The 21,410-nt window shown below is 33.6% G+C and overlaps 1 protein-coding gene across 5 annotated transcripts; it reads left to right on the forward strand.

The window, feature by feature from the left end:
* The first annotated feature begins 1,732 nt into the window (after nt 1–1,732).
* On the forward strand, nt 1,733–21,410 carry LOC126858216 (protein abrupt-like). 5 transcript variants are annotated; one of them, XM_050608390.1, is made up of 9 exons: nt 5,440–5,781; nt 7,007–7,201; nt 7,313–7,567; nt 7,697–7,832; nt 8,049–8,120; nt 19,345–19,523; nt 19,702–19,921; nt 20,070–20,184; nt 20,315–21,410. In XM_050608390.1, exons 1-9 carry the CDS (start codon nt 5,593–5,595, stop codon nt 20,364–20,366), a joined length of 1,413 nt encoding a protein of 470 aa, XP_050464347.1. In that variant the 5' UTR covers nt 5,440–5,592; the 3' UTR covers nt 20,367–21,410. The 5 variants fall into 5 exon arrangements, with proteins under 5 accessions (XP_050464325.1, XP_050464339.1, XP_050464334.1 ...); XM_050608368.1 differs by lacking the exons at nt 19,345–19,523; nt 19,702–19,921; nt 20,070–20,184; nt 20,315–21,410 and adding exons at nt 1,733–1,845; nt 9,525–10,848 and having other exon boundaries at nt 5,559–5,781; XM_050608382.1 differs by lacking the exons at nt 19,345–19,523; nt 19,702–19,921; nt 20,070–20,184; nt 20,315–21,410 and adding exons at nt 3,207–3,646; nt 9,525–10,848 and having other exon boundaries at nt 5,559–5,781.

The following is a 21,410-nucleotide window of genomic DNA, read 5'->3' on the forward strand; positions in this document are numbered from 1 at the left end:
TCTGCAGGATGTGCATCGAGCCAATGTGTAAAAGCAATATGAATTTTTTCTTATCTACGACTGATAACATGTGGTACAATCTTGCGTAAAAATGCTCGTTCAAAGTATGTGTTTTTATTGTACAAAGTTAATGCAAAAAAGAAAAAAGGAAAGATTCATGATTATGATAAAAAATCATATATTCTAAATAATGTAAAATGCAAAATGTAAAATGTCATTTGAATATAAATTTTAATTTCTTGATTATTCCATATATGAATTATTATAAACAGTTATTATTCAAACATTTATTGTTATTTATTGAAAATAGTCGCGTTATATATATACTTTTTGAAATTCATTAGAAATATCTTGGATTTTCATGTTGATCGCACGCGAATTTGCATATAGTTTACATTTACAACGTGAATAGTCAACACGGAAAATTACTACACATCAGAGCCATTACCCATTTTATGATCATTGATCAAAGACATAATCATTCGTTAAAGGCAATGTTAATTTTGTATCGATTGATACCAGTCTCATATAAGTTTATTTCATCCATTATTTATCAATTTATACATTAAACCATACGTTCATTTTTTGTAGAATTCTTACATCTAATCATGCAATGTTAGAATTACAGGTTTCAGACTTTATATGTTCTTAATAATGCACGTATATTGACGTAAAATGTTGCATAATTTATTGATTTAGAAAAATGTATTCATACGTAAACTTTTTATTCTTGGAGATTATGCGAAAAACATATTTCTGGAATATATGTATAAATTTTATATTATTAATATTATGCTTAAGATCAACTAATGCTTTTTTTTACGCAAGTGAATCTTATTTAGCTATACAAGGAAAAATCTCAGTCTCAAAATCAGAGTCTCAATCTTTTTTTTTAATAGTAGACTTCTGGTGCATTTGTGGACGCTCTTCCTTAAGGAAAATATCAAAACATCAATAATTTCCAAGTTATAAGCAATTAAAAAGGGAAGGTTTTTTGTAAACTAAGTTTTGTGTGGAATTTTTTAATAAAATTACACTTTTCAATTAATTTCAAGCAAAGTTTAGCAAAATTTTAATCTGAAGCTTGCGAAAAATGACAACCTTTCTCGATATTTAATAATACATGCAAAACATGTAATAGACTGATGCAAAAAACGTTACTTAAGTACAAACAGAGCAATTAAGATACAAAGAAATTAGCATTTATTTTATATGTTTATCAATCACTTGCAACACGTTTAAGCCTTTATAATTCTTTATAATAAAAAAAAGTATTTATAATTCTTCTGCGTTTTCATTTAAAAAAAATCATTATATATATATATATATATATATATATATATATATATATATATATATATATTAATTGCTGTACAAATGGACCAAAAGATCTACTATTAAAAAAAATTTAAAGAGACTCTACTTGTACTAGTCAACAAGTTTTATGTCTTCGACAAATATCTATTTTTATTATTATCATAAATTCAAGTAAAAATTTTTTTTATAATTTAACTTCTCTCTGCTGAAAAAAAATATTTCATTATCTAGAACGGATTGTGTACCATTGCACGAATATACTTTAAGAACGAACTGACCCAATCGCGATGAAGTGATCCCGGAAAAGTGGATGTTTCATTAACAGAACCGATATTCATTCGGATCGTGTCAAAGCATTTTCTGCATAGACTGTACATTGCCAAGTCCGTTCGACTCCTACCAAGATTAAGGTAATGCTCGGTTGATATGATACAATAGTTATGTAGTCTTTTCAGTGCTCTATGGTGCTTCCGCTGGATGGTTGCGAGATTCATGAAGCCTTAGAATAATATTTGGAGTCGCAAAAAGGTATGAGCCTATCATCTTTTGTCATATAATTCGCACATGTTTAACATTGTTCATTTAGACGAAGATAAGATTAAATGTGTCATCTTTGGGAAAGCCAGATAGAAATGGAAAAAAACATTTTTTTTTTTAGAATTAGAACTTTTGAAAAGAATAACTTATATGGCTTATTCATTAATTTTTTTAACTGTTTTTTTCTAAGTATTACAAATATAAATAAAAAAAATTGCTGATGCTAAGTAAACTTGATTTTTAACTATGTCTTGAAGAAATTAAAAGAATATAAATAATTATTTATATTATACAAAGGTAAATTATTTGAAGTTACTCACCGTAACGTAGTATAAAATTTTCGGTTTCCACTATGGGAAACCACTACAATCACCAATGAAAGAAGTTGTGCAGATACTGAAATCACAAAAAAATATATGATTAATATTGTTGAAATTTTACGATCGAGCTTTTCTTCTACTAGTAAATCTGATTATATCTGATTATTTATTACTAAAGTGATCATTTTTAAATTGATAAGTTATGCAATTCTCATAATGGTTATATATATCTCCCTTTTCTATTAATCACTGTTTTATCATTTCTCTATTGATTACTATTTTAAAGAATTATTCATCATCATTTATCATTCTATGTCCCAATTTCTCTATGATAAGAATAAATCTATAGTCTGTTCAGATATAGCATAAATCTATGAGAAATGATCATTGTCATACAAAGTACCTTGCAAGAATTCTCACAGTGACCATATTGGTGTTACATAAATCATGCATCATATAGAAATCTTACATCGTCATTGAATCAGTATCTATAATGCATAAATTCTGCAAAAAAAAAAATTAAAGTGCATAAACGATGGAAAAGAGGATAGGAGAGAGAGAGGGGAGGGGGGGATCTGCGACTCTGACTGGAGTTCATCTTTTAGGTTATAAGAGCATTATATCTTATGAAAAAAAAAGATACCCGGTGCAAAGTACAAGGTACGCGTGAACACGTTAAATGCTTCAACTGTCTCGGATACACCTGTCCGTCCCCTCTCTTCGCATATCACAGCACGGGTGCACGATAAAGCTCGAGAAAGAGTGATTCGGGCCAGGAGAGGATTCGATCAGCTGTTGACGTCGCGAATCGGCGACGCGTGCATCGAACCGCGCGGGCGAGTTACACTCGCGGATGTATTCGCGTGATCGAGCTCGAGGCAGCTCGAATGTTCCTTTTAATGTATGTATTGATTGAATATTCCTACAGTAACCTGAGGAGAGAGCCTAAAGGGCGGAATTAGGTTAAAGGACGGCGGCATCGTGAGAGAGAAACGGAGATGGGGACGGGACGGATTCGATCCATTCTTACCGTGCGTCGATGCTTGGCGCACATTCTTCTTGTTGCTCGTAAAACGCAAAGGGCTCGACGCTACCGCGTGCACGTTCACGTCACTGACATATTTCTCTGTAAAGTCGGGACACCGCACTTTCGCATGTCGCGTTCCGTCCGAACTCCGCTGCGAACAGGACCGAGCGACGCGACGCGAAGCGAGAGCAAGAATCGCGGAATCGAGAGACACACGCGGACGGGACGAGAGACGTCAGACCGACTCGAGAGAGCAAGCGTTAAATATAGGATAAAATCGTGTGTGCGACCTGAGATCCACGAGCGCCTGACAGAATGCGCATACGACTATGGGTATACTCGGCGTCGTTTACGCCTTTGCCCGTCTGAAGTTGGCCACCGATGGATCGAACGTGTCATTCTTATAGATATTATGTGCGCCATGACTCAAATTTCACACTCGCATGTATGTGGTATGATAATAATTTTTTCATTTTCATAATTCTATGCGTCTGATCGTCGTATAAACGATCGTTTGGCGCGTGTGACAAGTTGGATATACTGTCAAAAAATGAATAACAAAGAGTTTTATAATATTAAATTGATCGATAAAATAATTTTTTGCGGAGCTTCGCTTAATCAATCGCTCATGGTGTACAAATACCTAGATGCAATGCATTCGATTCATAAGTGTCTCACTTTAGACGAACATCAAAGCATGAACGCCACTTTACCTTGCCGGGTATCAAATTTCGCGGGTGATATAATTATACATAGTTGCCCTTCGAGCATTCTTTCAGCTAACTTCATATCAAGCAATTCTAACGCTCGGTCAAGCGGTTCCTGTCATATTAAACTGAAAAATAAATATTGTATTTAATATCATAAAATAATATATTGATTATCTAATATTTATATTCGTTTGAAAGAGATTTTGCAACTTTTTATTATTTGATTAAATCTCTCACTACATAATGGAGTATTTGATTATTTTTCCAAAAGTAATCTTACTTATTGTCTTTTTCAATATAAAATAATGAATTTTTTTTATTGAAAATATATTTATATTTTCAAATGCACTCGCTGAACGTTCAAAATATTTTTCAATATAATACATATGTGTATAATACGCCCTTATTGTAAGAATAAAAAAGTTAATTCTGCCAATAATAAAAACACTACAATGTTTCTTTTGCTCTTTGATTATTATTCCAAAATCTCTCGTTAATTTGTTATTCACGTCGCATTAATTATTACACGATTCGATAACAAGCTTTTTTGTTTTCGCAACGAAGCGGCCATATTTTTGCATAGCACATATACCATGAACAAGCATTCGTAATTACGCAACACGCATGCACGTATGTATGCTTGCAGCAGGATCGAAGTACATTGTTGCATATGTAGCTTATTATTTCCGAAAATTCGATATCCGTTTCGTCCGCCGTCAGTTTCGACAGTCGGCGCGAGAGCGCGCGTTGTCGATGGCGCACGCGCCGTCCGAACTTCGCGACTGGATGCAACGTCTAGGGATAATTTGTTTGAAGTATGACGTAACTCGCCGCCCATGAATATGAAACGGCCATTGATATTGGTATATAATCGCTATAGTATCATATAAAAAAAAGATACCTTATTCCAATTTTTATTATTGCAAATAATATAAAATTTAAGAATATATGTAATTTACAGTAATTTTTATTATCATCAATGAACAGAGACAATTGCCGTAAATTAATATCAAAATTTATTCCGATTAAGAATCATTTTCCATTCCTGATTTTTAATCGAATAAACGAGTTGCATTTGAGAAAACAAAGTTTCCAAATAGATTTTATTGCTTAAAAGAATTAATTGTTTAAGTATAATGATTTATTATTTCCGAGATGAAACTGGAGAATAATGTTTCATATTTGATAACCCTTTTTTATTAGTATACAAAATTCGCATTCTTCATATAATATAAAAAAATAGATAAATTTTAAAATTATTTAAATTGTCTGATATATGTATAATCTATTTAAATTTATATAGAAAACATTTACCAAGTTTCACAGTGTGCATATGGAAGTCTACGTTAAAAACGTGTGGCCCGAATCTCTCGCGGAATAGATTCGATGGAAATGATGTCCGCGAGTACCGAATCACGCCGTTCTCTCGCGCCTCGCGCGAGGCGCGACCGCCGTTCGTAGCCTAGAGAATTTTTCTGCCCGACAGCTGGCAACCTGGATATCGATTGTCATTATTTATATCGTACGTTTCTTCTTCAGTCATCGATTCACTCTTTTTACATTTTACATTTTTACAGTAATGAGAGAGTTAAGTTTTTCCCACGGGCGTATGGTATTATAAGTTTGCCCCCACATGTGTGATCATAGGTGTTGTTGAAGGGGAGTCGAGCGTGCGAAGAGAATGACGGATAGCCAGCAGCAGTTTTGCTTGCGGTGGAATAACTTTCAGGCGAACATCACGAGCCAGTTCGAGGCGCTGCGAGATGATGAGGACTTCGTCGACGTTACCTTCGCGTGCGACGGCAGGCGACTCCAGGCGCACAAGGTCGTCCTTTCCGCGTGCAGCCCTTACTTCAAGGAGCTGTTCAAGGTTAGAAAACCATTTTCTTCTCGCTCCCCACCTTAGACGTAATCCCTCTCCTCCCCGCCTCTATTCTCCCTCCCTCTTCCTCCCCCTCATCTTCTTCCCCCTTTGCGTCCTCCGGCGCGGCAGCCGCCCTCCCCGCTCTCTTCGTTTCTCCTCTCGTCTATTCTTCGTCCCCCTCTTCAATCTCTCTCTCTCTCACGCTCTCTCCCCTCTCCCTCCCCCCTCTTTCTGTCTGCCTCTTGTTCGTCCTGTTTCCCCTCCATCCGCGGTGCTCGTGTGTGTACATGTGTGCGCGCACGTACATGCATTTCCTTCGTCTCATCTCGCGATGAATAATTCCAAAATTACACAATACCTATTTACGTGACGACCTCTTACGCATCTTATCTTTTTCGTCGCGCCTCATTTCAAAGCGAGGCGCATATATATATTTGTGCTCGCGGTTACGTCACGATATTTGCATGTATTTTTCACCCTCCGCTAAACCCCTCGCCCCTCCCGGCTGTTGCCGCCGCCGCCGCCGCCGCCGCAGGCTTTCGCGACCGCGCCGAATAAAATTTATATGTAATTGCTGACCGACAATTAACGCGCCGGCGAAGGCTGGGGGGAGGTCGATAAATGGACGAGCTCGCCCCATACGTTTGTTCAATTAGTCGTACTCGTTTTACAGACGAAATTATGCAATAGTAATCTACTATGTTATCTCTTGCATCTTTTTCAACAGAGATATTACGATTATCTAAATTAGATATTTGCAATTAGATATGAAGCACTTCCTGTAAAGCAGAAGCTAATTGTGAATTTAAAAAATTTTAAGTATCTATAATTTCACGTTTGCACGATTATAATACTGGCAAAAAAATTTAAACACAGGAAAAAAATTAAATATGTAATTAAAATTGTGTTGTTAATATAAGATACGTATATATATCTTATATTAATAATATATATATATATATATATATATATATATATATATATATATATATATATATATATTTATTGTAGATATACAATCATAAAGATGGATTTTGTAATATAAATATAATTAATTTAAATCGAAAATTATATAATAATAATAATATATACTTGATATTAAAGAAAAAAAGATTAAAGGAATAACTTTTTTTTATAACTTGTTATTGGTTTCACAATTCTTTTTGCTTGTATAAATATTTCAAAATATGTAATTAATAATTAATAGTATTACATGAAATTTATTTTGCAGACAAATCCTTGCAAGCATCCAATAATTTTCATGCGAGATGTTGAGTTTGAACATCTACAGTCGTTATTGGAATTTATGTACGCTGGAGAAGTAAATATCTCGCAGGCCGAATTACCTACATTTCTACGTACTGCTGAATCTCTTCAAATTCGTGGCCTCACCGACTCCCAAAGTAATCAACATAACAATGAAAAGGTTTGTTTGACATAAGTTTGTACATTTTTGCATGTCTCCTATTGCCATTGTGTTTATATATACATGTAATGCATATGTATTATAATGTATGTATAATTTAATAATTTTCAGCATTTGAAGACAAACAACATCCATGCATCAAATGGCCGTGGTCTGATCTCACCGAGCTTTGACGATGAACGCAGTAGAACTCCACCACCTTCAAGCCCTCCACCACTGAAAAGGCTGTGTAAAAAAAGTGATTCACCTCCAATTTCTAGTCCAACACCCTCGATACCGCCTTGTGCTACTATTGCACCTCGCTCGCGTCCACTTATCGAGCCTCAAGTTCAGCTCGATTGTTATAAAGATCTCGATATTGTTGAGGTATATATTCTTATTCGTATTGTTATATTTGTATTCGTATTCTTATTCATAATCAAATATTTTTGATAATATCAATGTACTACATATATACAGGCAATCTTACATTAGTTTTTAACTTTTTACTTTCAGCCAAAAATAGAATTACCTGAATATGGCAGTGATGACGATTGCTCACCTAAACAGGAAGCTAATACATTACCCAGTGGATTTCTTAGCTTGGATAGTGGTATGGAAGTATTGCCATCTTATCCATCATCTTATCAAGGTAATCATTTTACAAGAAAAGGAGAAAAAGAAATGTATTTAGTCTAAAAAAACTGAAATTAAAAATTAATATTAATATTTAAAAATAAACATTTTATCTTGTATAATTGTTTTACGATAACTGAATCTTCTAAATGTATAGTTCTTTTTTTCTTATTTTGTAATATAATATAAATCTTAAACTGTATTAAAATTCATATTAATGTGTCTATTTTAGGAAACCAAAATGTAGAAGGAGGAATGCCAGGTCCATCACATGGGACTACGGAATTAAATCAGGAGCAGCAAGGTGAGTCAGAATTTATTATTTGTTGGTAGTGCGAGCACCATTACAAACAGCAACAACCTAGCCATTACATCACAAATGTCAAATAAGAATAAAAACAAGGAAGCAGAAAGGAATTTTGATGGTTTGAAATGGTAAGCTCGTGTGTAGCTCGGTAGGTCTTGGTAGGCGGTAGGAGACACTTGACACTCGGAGGCTGTAATAGGCCTGAGTCCACAGAGTGCAGTTTGCAGTTAAGCAGCTGTAGCGTTGTATGAACGTTACCGAAATAGCCCGGAAAAACTTGAATCATTAACAATAAAGTCCTGCGTGTACATATTCAAGAAACAACCCCACCCCAATATGCTTTATAATTTTTGTTTTCCTGCTTTATATATATATATATACATACGTTGAATATACACATACATGTGTATATTAAAGCATACATATATACACTGAATTAAAACCTAACCCTGAAAAAAGTGTTTAATATAAAAGATCATTGCTTATTAAAAAGTTAACACTCAGACCAATAAAAATCTATCTTATAATCATTTGCTTTCTCGTTTACTCATTATAAATGCCATATCTACATATATGTGACAAATTTTCAAATCAGCTTGTACATACTGCTTTGGATTAAATATGATAGATGAATGTTTATGTGGTGCCATTTATTTTTTATGCACAATATAATTGCATTAAGGAATCTATTATTAATAAATATTGATTAATATAATCATTATTAATGAATAAAGTTGTGCTAAATTGTAACACATTTCAAATCCTATAATATTGTTTTAATCTTAATGATATGTTATTCTTAAGTTGTATATAAAATATATAAAATAATTTTAGATCTCTCGGTATCCCTTTTTCTAACTATAAAGACATCAAATCTATTCATCAATAAAAAACTGTTTTTTTTTAAGTAATTCTAAATTGATGTTTTATCATATGTTACCACATATAAAAACGAATTTGTGTCTACATGCTAACGTATCTAATCTTCTATTACAAAAAAAGATTATTTTTCTACATAAAAAACAAGAGAGAATTAAGAGATTGTAATGAATATATAAACAAAAGAGTTTGACTGTTTCTCATTTCATCGATTCATGCTTACCATTGTTTTCAAACTATATGTTTTTTCTTACTGCATTACCATTGTTTTATCTGTCAAACATATTTGATTCATTGCATCCTTGCAAGTGATACTCTTGCGGGGGATACTCTTTTTGTACTGTGCAGGCAGCAAAAATTGGGTAGCGCTAAAAATAGGATTGTTTGCTGGTTGTTGCTGTCCTGTGGTGGGTGGTATCATTCTGACATTATACGTGGTGTGAAAAGGCGTGGTGCTATGCTGTGGTAACGTGCAATGCTGTGGGCTGCTACCGGTTAGAGCAAGTTGTGTGTGTGTTGCAGCTGACCTGCGTAAACTGCACTCGCTGGACCCACGCCCCTGTCCTGTGTGCAACCGCATGTACAGTAACTTGTCCAACCTGCGGCAGCACATGCGCCTCATCCACAACCCTCAGAGTGTCACTTGCCCTCTATGTAACAAGCCATTCAAGACCAAGCTGTACCTGAAGCGTCACCTGGTCAGTTTCCACGACCTCAGTGTGGCAGACAGGCAACGACAGGAAGAAATCTACCAACATCAAGTTAAGGTTCAGGTCCAGGGACAGGGACAGGGACAAACGCAGGTTCAGGGAGGAGTTCAGACTCAAACTCAAACACAAGTTCAGGCTCAATCACAAGCTCAGATTCAAGCTCAGACTCAGGTGGATAATAAGGTGCTTTTAGCGGCTCCTGCTCCACCTTCTCGGGCTATCACCGAGGAAGGTGGAGCTAGCGGTGGTGGTGGTGGCACCACGGAACCAAAGCTCAGATCGTATCAGGCCCAAGCTGGCGATAATGCTTACTCGGTAGAGGTGGCGCAGATTAGTGATTCAAAGCATTTTGCTAGTGGGATGTTGCAATTCGATGCTACGTATCACTAATGTGTACAGGATGTTTATTTATTTTTTAATCTATTATCTTGTGCCCAGTTTGTTGTATCATTTTGTGATATAGTAACAAATCGAGTTTATCTTTATTGTTTAGTGAACTTGTGATTCAATAGGGAACGTATCTTCATAGTTGACCGACAAATAGCTAGAAATAACATTACGACACAAGGCTGATTCCGTATTTAATAATTCAGGTTCTGTGCACAGAGGTGTGTATGTGTGTGCACGGGTGTAATTTATAATTTTAAATCTTTTTGGGAAACGTGTATGCAATTCTTGTCGCACAAACACAAATGGAGGACAAGAAATCAAATACGATCGACAGTCGCGCACTTGTTTGTTTTCGTCCGTAATAAGACGCCTATAAAGATCATTCGAATGATCATTCATACGAAGGTCGACAATGTATATAGGTTTGGGAGACTAGTTTACATATAAAGTCCCGTGCCTATTCATCGTAAAGATGAACGCTGATGATGGGGGAGAGAACGACTAAAATGCCGAAGGTGGAGCAGCCATCCCACCTCGTACTGATAATTCTGCAGCCGGATACTTGTTGTTTTATTTAATGCTATACAGTGTTATACAGACTACAGATATTTACAACAATATTATATTCTTACAGAGGATTATATTTACTTTATTATTGCAACGCAATGTGCAATGACATAGCTCGTACATGATATATTTTTCACATGCATACATTGCAATATACAGCCAATTGACAGCTCAACAGAGTAATAATATTTATTATTAACAGTTATCAACAAACCGTGATCGCAATAATGCAGCAGATTGAATTTAACAATATATAATAAGAAGGCAATGTCTCTGCTGGTTTCTTGTCTGTAAGCACATCCGTAGAAGAGTATTTTTCAAATACTCTACCTCAATAATACATATGTTTAATGACAGTACCATAAAGATATTTATTTCACTATTTTTTTGAAAAATTATAGTGCTCATAATAAAACAACGCTCTTAAATGATATTTATATAATTTATATATAAGTCGTATTTTTTTTTTTTTATGAGTCACATATAGAATATATTTAGTTTTTTAAAATTTATTTATTTATTTTGAAACACAAAGAATTCTTAAAGTATCAAAGAAACACAGTAACATTTTGTGTGAAATTCATACATGTATCAACAGTTTTGCAAGAAAAACTTTACAGTATATTCTTTAGAGAAGAAAAGAGTAATAATGTTTTAGCAATAATTAATTGTATTTTTTTTATATAAGTTTTTATCAGAAATATATTTTGTATTGTTTTTAAGTATTAACTATTTTTAATAATGATTTCGTTAATTATCATTTTTTTGCAATAATTTTCTTTTATCATCTTTTATTAGGGACATCTAATTTCAACTTTTTATAAAAGTAAACCAGCATAGATATCTGCCGCACAATTCCATAGCCATAGTACCACACAGTACAACTCAGGATCTTTTATATTATATTTTACAGATGACAATAGTTCCATAAGTACGATTTATAATAACGATTCTAGAAAATGGGGCACTGGATATGTCCCCTAGAATCGTAACCTTTTAAGTCGTACCATTCATATAAACAGGCTCCTTACCTCACATACAATCAAATTACTAAACAGATGCAGCTATATATTATAATATATTTACATACAATACAATTTACAATAGTACTGGGAAAAGTTGCAACAACTGCAACTATAACACAGATTGCCGATATTATACAAACGGTTTTTATTATCTGTTATTACATTGGTAAGTGATTGCAATGTTTTTTTACACGTTAAAAATGTACTACGAATGTACATTCGAGATTTTGAGTTAATGATATGAATGGATGCCCAGCACAACTGACAATTAGTACCGAAATAAGATTAGATTATAAATGTTGCATATCATATTATAATATTGTTATACATTTGCCAAGCAGTGTTACATTCATCAACTCTCAGGCTTTGGATCATATACATTTCATTCTGCTTCTCTTGCCAATATAGAGTAACATTTCTTAAAATGGTGCATTCTTCACACATCATACTATATATAATTTTCAACTGTAAAAATTCAGCTACTGACTTTTTACAATACAGTGTCTTGTAGAATAAGAGATATAGATTTAGTACGTTATTTTTTTAGTACGCTACTTGTAGAGTTTTATGTTTATTATTCCATTTAGTTTTTCTAGCGTTAGTAATATTAAGATCTGCAATTGGTATTATTTATAGAAGTCTTGCTACTTTCAATATTTATTTTCAGTCATTTTGGTGTCTACTCGATCCTTTGCCTGAGATTCCATATACTGTGTATATCAGAGTGATGTGTTACAGAATGTCACATAATAGTAAGCATCATTTGACAGGCCGGACTTCGCTGGGCATTAAAAACCGGTTACCTAGCTAATATCACAATACAATTCCGAACATTCACTGTTATAATTACAATTATATTACGAATTCACAAATGGTGTGTGCAAACATTCCGTAATTCCGCAACATGAAGACAGCAAAGAGCAAAAAGAAAGGAAAGATAGAAAAGGAGAAAAACAAAAAATAACGGTTTTTATCAATCGATAACAAACATACTTACAGCTTATAGGAAATAATACTCGAAAAAAATCTTGCAATATTTTAGTATTTTCTTTTTGGATCTAACAATACCTAATTTATTGTAAATTAAATGAAAAGAGATGCAACGACATGCATCGCATGGTTATAAAAGTATCTTTTTGTGATGAAAAAATATCTTTTTGTGATGAAAAATACCAACAGTACTTGCCAGTTTTTTTTCCAAAAGAACTTAATGAGTAGATACAGAAACGCTCACTGAAAAACTATCTTTTGTCTGCGATAATAAGTTTTAACTTAATCCTATAATTAAACTTAATCCTAAAATCCTGCGATTTCAGCATTTGTATTATGCGTTGTTACGATTATTATTGCTATTATGATAATCACTCTATCGCTATTATTATCAATCGAATCTTATTATTATCAATACCACACTACTGATACTACTATTACTACTACTATTACTATTACTACTACTATTACTATTCTCCTATTAAAATTACAACGTCTATTGTCGTCGTTAATTTAAAACTTTGAACGCATATCTTCGTGGTTGCGTCCACTGTCTCGAAGATGTTTTATGTTCGAAAGGATATATATATACCTCGATTTTCCGCGTCGCACAGCTTTCGATGTGTGCGTCGTCTTCATCATAAAAACCAATATCTTTTAGCGCGTTTAATTATGTGTTGTATATATGTAAATTATTATGTAATTTGTATGCGCGTCACATAACAAAAAATAACTCATATATTCGATCGCTAGTTGTTACTAATATATAGGTGTAGCTATAGGAAATATTACCTTAAATGAAGGTAATATATATGGTTTCTTGTTTGAACGATGGACATCTTCTTTTGTGTATGTAGCATCGCGAAACACACATACTTCGCACCTTTAATTTGATTTACATTATTATTTATTTGATGATTTGAAATGAAAATTTTAATCTAGTCGATAAAAACAATATTTCTCATGCAGTTTAAGTAATTTATATTATTTGTTAGAAACATGCATGATGTGTTATTATGTGTATATGTCAGTATTAGTTTTAGAAATAATTGAAATCTGTAATTGAAAAATTGAAACAGTATTAAAATTCTTTTTTTTTTTTTGTTTTAGGAAAATATTTTTTTAGAAGTTTTTTTAAATAAATTATGGTTTTAAGATTATACGTTTCTGCTTATACTAGATATATTTTTAATATATTAATATTTTATGTTTAAGGAAAGATAAGCTCAGTGTGAAAAAATATATAGTACTTAATTTTTAATTATTACCTTGTTATATTATTCTTTTACGACTAAAGGTCGAATTATTAATTTTTAAAATAAACTTTAAATCTTATATATTGAAAGAAAGAGACATATAAATTTGACATAAATTCTTTGATAGAATTTTTGGCATAAAGATAATTATTTGAAAAAAAAATTAATAAAAAGTTATATATATATCTTTAAAAACTATATTAAAAAGTATTATTGTGAAATTTTTTAAAGGTATTGTAGCGCAAAAAGAGGTATCGTTTCTTCGTTCGAATGAGAAATCGCATTTTTTTAACGCAATATATTCTACATAATTTTTTATGTAAATTCTGTTCCCGATCGATATGTCGATCTTTTTCGAGTGTACTTTTTCAAAAAATATATAAGCTTAAGATTAGTGTTAGATTTTAGTATGCGCGAAAAGCAAAAGTGCGAAATTTTCGATGTAAATAGCGGCAATTTTTCCAATACGACTGTATCGAAAATACGAATATTTCGCTTCTAAAGTAGTCATCACACGCTAATATTTACGTATGATATTTATTCGAATCATGGCGTATCCGAAGTAAGTTATTCTCTTAATAAACGGGCAGGTCAATAGCGTCTTGTGCTATCCCACATATATTATAAAACGGCAATCGCATTGCAAGAAAAAGTATATATACGACTGATTTTCGATGAGTGCGAGTGTATGCATGTGTGTATGCGCGCGGAATATACTGTATTAAGGCGTCTAAGAGATGAAAGAAAACAGGATAGTAAAGTACAGCAGCTTGTACTTGGCGGAATTTCTGAACAGATAATTGATGCGTATTGACTTCGTGAATGTCTCTCTTTATCACGTATGAAGAAAAAAAATATTGCATGTGCGAAAGGATCGGAGTTCCTGATAGAAATTGCGAGAATTTCATGCGTAAGAAAAAAGAGATCTACTGCAAATTAATAGAGAGAAAAATATACATTTTTATCATTTGCATAGTTTTCTAAAATCTAGCATGTCAAAATTCTTTGATTTTTTAGATTTAATAGTTTATATAATTTAAATTAGATGATAGATTATATAAAAAAATATGTGTAATTTTGGTGATCCAGTGAAATATATGATGATTGAAGCGATTGCATTATTATAATTTTTATTAGACATAAAATTTATAACAATGCAATCGCTTCAATCATTATATTTATTCATACAGGATACAAGTTTAACGTCTGAAAATAGAAACGCTCTTGTTAATTTCTATCAGGACATTTGCCAGGCATAGCAATTTTGTAGCGACAAAACCGATAGAATAAAAAAAAAATTGATGAAGTGCTCTTTTTAGGCTGAACTGTGGGCTCCACAAAAGTGACTTATTATTGGCTTAATATAAACACGAAAGCAAGTTGGCGGAAGAAAATGCAAATTCTCTGATTTATGCTTCAAATATAGAATTTCTTTTTTTCAACAAACAATTATCTGGACAGAATGAGCTCTGCATCAAAAAAGAATTTGAATAATGAAATACTTATCGAGAAATGTATATTTTACTTTTGGCTAACGTTTCCACAATGTTTACTTGAGATTTGATACGCCACGGTAATTTATTTATTATATGCGACACTGCATTATATTTAACTGACTAGCAGTGAGTGATGGGCGTAAAATGATATAACAGTATTTGGATACATGTGCACAAGCATTATCATTTTGAAATTTATTTAAATCTATTTTTACAGATTTTTATTAATTTTATAAATTTGTTACATTTTTATATAATTTTTTATATTTTTGATTTTTATCCAAAAAACTCATGGATTAATCGGCGAATTATCATATTATTGTTTGGTGCAATTGTAAAAATATTGTACTGATCAATATACGTGCGATTGTTACTTCCAGCAATGTGATAATTAAGTTTGATTAATTTTTATACATGTATGAAGACAATACTTTTTTTTTAAATATAATTTTTGTATTTCTTTATGAGTTTTTTTTTACTAATATTTATTTTATTTTAAACATATTTATCATTTCAATGGAAAAATGTTTAGAAGTAGTTACATATACAGAAACTACACTCGTGTGCGCATGTATCCGAGGCTCAACACTACAAATAGCTTAAGCTTTCATCGAGTGCGCTTGCAATTTAATGCACATACGCTGCACTTAATTTATCAGAAATTATCTGGAGCAAGATTCTTGAACATTTGTGCATGATGATGAATGCCGCGAACGATTTAATTTTTTTTTTTTTTGATACTTTCGGTATTATCGCGACTATTCGCAGTCAAGCAAGTAAAGATCCTTGTAACTATCAAATAAATCGTGAAATTTAGAAGCTTTAATTGCATCGTCATTCATTAGAATATTTTTTACGTTTATTTTTTAAGTTGTAATATAATCATTATCATATCTCACGCGCGCGCGAGAGACTGCAAGAGAAATAATTAAAATACATATTCGAAGAATTATGGTATTTGCAAATGTGATATTCGCGAAGATAAGTAGTATTATATGTTGCCGTCCATTTCTTACGTGGTAAGATAATTTATTTTGGCTACCTTTGTACTAATGTTAATTATTCATAAAACATTTCAACATATATATCGATTCATCACATATTCAACACACACGCATTGCTGATTTTATTTTTAAGAGATGTATATGGCTTTAAAAGAAATATAATCGTTTCGCGTAGCAGACATCAGAAAAAAAATTATATTACGAGCGGCGAATAATGGATCTTTTGTTACTGATATGTGAGTTAATAGAATTAAATATGAATTAGTAAAAAAAAAAGTTGGAATTGAGCAATTATCTACACGTAAAAGTAGCGCGTATTAATCAGCTGACTTACTAGCTATTTAGTGCTTGACGAAAAAAAAAAAAAAATGTTTCGCTGCTATTTTAGACTGACAAAAATCTATCCCAGAAGTGCACAAATGGTTAATTAGAGGAAAGCTTGCGAAGGATCGCGCGGCATTGTCGAGTCGCGCAGCACGTAGAACCCTATACACATATAAACAAACACGTGTGTTAATTTCGCTAGCGACAGATGCATCAATCAAGTAGCCATAGATCTGTAATCAAGTGTGCTTTTTTCCTCACCTCATCCCTCGCCCCTCGCCCTCATTTCCATTGTTGCGACATATAGGCGCAATATGCGAATCTCATTATTTAATTGCAATATCAATGTGTGGCGACGAGACATTTGTCATCGTTATATTTCGATAGGATTTCCCGCGAATACGCGAATACTAAAAGCGTAATCCTATCATAATAGCGACGTTCCTATTTTACGTTCGCGCTTTTGTACGTTCCGACTACGAAAAGGTATAACTTATACTAACGCGAACTTTTTCGGCTACGAAAACGAATTCCTGTTGCAATCGCGAATACGAGAGACTTTTCGTCTGGCTTAGAGCGCAATATCCCGTCGTAGCGATTCGTTCTGTATCCGAAATTTTGTCAAACGACACATTTGAATAAAGTAATTCACATTTGTACGGAAAATATGTATTATGTTATTCTTACACAAGTATGTATTATGAGATTTTTTTTTGTGCGAAAGAGAAGAATTTGATGTAACAGTAATGTTACATTAAATCAATTTTCAACCATTCAACTATTGATACATATTATATATGATAAATCCATATAACTTTTAAACAAGAACATATATTAAAGTAATATATCGAGATACTCGACCACACATATAGAGGAACATGTTTAAAAATATAATTCCACATTAAAATGCAATAATGATGGATATCCACAAAAAAAAGTGTGACTTTTAAGAAACTCTGTAGCTGGATCTTCAATTTAAGGAATTTGTATTCTCCAAGCACATCACCTCAAGAGATTCTGATATTATAATTGTCGGGACGATTGAGAAATGATGAAAAAGGGACAGAGGAAATATAATGAGAAAGAGAGAGAGAGAGAGAGAGAAAATGGGATAGGAGAGAAGGCGGAAAAGGGGAAAAGGGTGATTTTTGGCTGACGACGACGGATGGATGGAGAAACTAATCTAGATTGGTCGGCTGGTATGTTGCAGCCGCCGTCGGCTTCGGTACGGAGGAAACGGGATCACCACCGTCGTCGTCCTCGACGTCGTTAAAAATATCGAGTGTTTCCACGGTCTGCACCTGGCACAATCCGCGGCCTTGCCCGCGCTGCGCCCGCGTCTACAGCAACAACAGTAATTTACGCAGACACCTCAGATCGGCCCATGCGACCGCTCCCGACCTCCTCGAGCTGACGTCGCTGCAACGGAAAACCATGGTGCTGCAGTCCTCCCTGTTCTTCACCGCTCCCTCTTCCTCCTCGGAAGAGGAGGTCACTGGATCATAATCATGTGATCCCGTCGAGCCATCAGTATATCAGTCTCACGATAACGTCTCCGCCAGGGAGATAGCAATTCTTGGGATCGTAATGTCATACGGAGTCAACTTGCGAGTTTCTTCGACGAAGATGAATATCGTCAGGGCGATGTCTTTAACGACACTATGAGCAACATGGTCGTTGTTGATATTAATATCAATGATCTCGATAGAAAGAATTAATAGCTTTGATTATTGTCGCGTCATCGATCATTGGAGAGGCAAAGTACTTGATTGAATTTACTAATTGTAAGAGAACGAAAAACAAGGACGAAAAACGATTGCGAGACGATCGTTCGTTTAGAAAGTTAAGTTGGAATCTATGAACGTTTGATAGTGATGAAAAGTATTGTGGTGTTTTATTCAAGTTTCTCTATATGTATCCACAGACTGAAAAATCGGCGCAATAATTGATTCGTCAATTAAAAGATTGTTGTAGTGACAACGTTACCGATATCATCTTATGTAAAAGAAATGTGCTTCAACGGCCAAATTTTATTGAAAATAATTAATTTTATTTATACACGATCATTCCTATAATTTTTGAAAGTTCTATACAGCATGAAGTATTATTATATATTAAATATAAAATTGTCATTTTTATATTTTTGAAAATATTATGTAGTTTTAAGTTGAAAAAATATATTTGTCATTTTTTATAACAAAACAAAAAATAAACGTATTCTTTTGGAGAGAACAGCTTGTATGTATATTAGACTCATCCGGAAAAGTTTTATCAGCTAAGAATATCTACTTTGCGTTTTCGTTAGATTATCTGAATAACATATTTCTTTTCTAATTTATTTATATATTATATATTTTATAAAAATGTATCATTTGCATATTTTTTTCATAAAATAGACATAATAATTATTGTTTATATAATAACAATTATTTTGTATGGCAAAGTCTGACATTTAATATTCGTTACAAAAATAATTGCATATAGTACAACAAATCAAGTTACATTTCAACATTTCCGAGGTTTATGCTGAAAAAAAAACATAAAATTAAACGCATATCTTTTCATAATTGATGATTGCAGCGCGAAGAGTGCGTCGCGGTAGACCGCGACTCGGAGCCAGAGGTGGTAAACATCAATCACCGTCCGTTCGTAGAAATTCGCCCTCCAGGAGTGATTGGCTGCCCCTGGACATGAGAACGACTCCGCCAGCTGCGATGCCTGCCTTCCGTGGATTCGAAGAATCTTCATCGGATGGTGTGGTCGGTATCAATTTAATAAATTTCTTTCATAATTATTCTTTTGTTACTTTATGCACAAAGCATATCAAATCTTTTTAAAATATTCTCTTCATATAAATGTTTTTTCTATAAAGAAAATAAATTCTAAAAAATGTGTAAATAATAACGATAACATAATTTAATAACATTTCTTTTATAGGTCCACTTGGGTGAGGGTATAGCTGTTTGTGAGGAGCAATTGAGAGCCGTCAAATGGAGTGATTATCGCAAGTTGACACGCGGATTAGCCGCGATATTGTTCAGCCCGACGGAGCTGGCGACGTGCTCTGTCACCGGTCAACGTTGGAGCCGTGCCGGCACAGCTACCGAACGTCCTGTCAAACCTGCCCTTGATAAGGCTAAGGTTCAAGCCATTATATGTAAGTATATACGATGAAAAACATGAAGATATTTTGAGGGATACATTAAAAGACCCTCCTTTTTAACACGTGCATTAATGCACATATGTATTTCTGTAAACCTTCATTTCCTTGTAAACTATATTAGTTTGTGTCTACGCTGTTTCAGCTTATGTGACGTCGAGGTTTCCGTCAGTGGACGTTAGCAGCGTGAAGCAAGTCTTAGCATACAAATGCAAAGAAAACTCCACTGCTCTCAAGATGAAGTCTATACGATACATATGGTAAGTACAATGTCTTGACGAATTTTTATTACATTATAATCGTTCGCGCGCGCAAAGATTAAGTTTTGCGCATAAAGAAAAATTAGAACGATCATCTTTATACTCTGCCCTTCCGTATATCTTATAACAGCGATAGGCAGGATACAGACACATCACCGCGGGGTGAGTCCGAGGACAAGTGAGAGGGGGTACAGGGTGCGTGCAGGGTGCAGCCCGCCTCTCAATTCCGTCGCGTCCTCCCGCACCCTCCATCCAATACGGTTTACTCGTCGCAACGCTTGCAGCAAGATCGTGGCGATTATCGTAATAATAATAGTGACAAACAGTGCGTCGACATGCACCTACGACGCGATCACGAGGAAGGACACGGAGGCGATTTGTCTCTCGCGTCATCCGCGCAGACAGATCTCGAAAAGCTGATGCCTCTGCACACGCTTCACAGCGCATTTCATTCCACCCTACGAACGGCGACGGCCTCATACATTTAATTACTGGTTTAGCCAGTTGCACATCGATCGAGAAGATATAATCCTACATGAGTAGGACGGAAATACAAGAATGGTAGACTAGATTTGACAAAAAGAGATCTGAAATATTTCTAATCGTTTCGGCATACGATTTAGATATTTCAAGATATTCGTTAACTTTGTTTATTTCCTTCTTGCCATGAAAATCGCGGAGATTTTAATGGCGGAGATAGTTTATTTTTTCTGTGTTTTACAAGAGAAGATTTATTAACTTGCTTACATATATAAAAAAAAGATATGGAAACGAATCACAAGCAAAACAGATAAATCTGTTGAGTAGAATATGTATGACAAGTTCACGAGAAATAATAGAAGCGTGTTGTTTCGAAGCTAGAAAAAAATTAAGATGGATGGAAACGAGTGAATACTTGAAATAAAATTTTATAATGCAGTAAGATTAGCTGTGTTATATGGATCGTGTGCTAACAGCTTCGTAAAACTTCATAATCTTTGAATAAGATAAAAGAAGTCATCAGTATCGGATTATTACGTTTAGAGTGTACAATCGATTATATTCATATTGTGAATTTATCGTCAATTTTCTTATCGTAAATTTTCTCTTCCAAATTTTCACTCTCATTTGAATAACAATAGTTACATAATAAACGAAAGCAGCGCAGGAGAAGTTTCCTTTTCAATTGATATAATATGGATATTTGTAATAAGAAGTCTATTATTACGTTTATAAAAATTTAAGAC

Source organism: Cataglyphis hispanica, chromosome 2 (assembly GCF_021464435.1).
Source record: "Cataglyphis hispanica isolate Lineage 1 chromosome 2, ULB_Chis1_1.0, whole genome shotgun sequence".
NCBI classification, from domain to species: Eukaryota; Metazoa; Arthropoda; class Insecta; order Hymenoptera; family Formicidae; genus Cataglyphis; species Cataglyphis hispanica.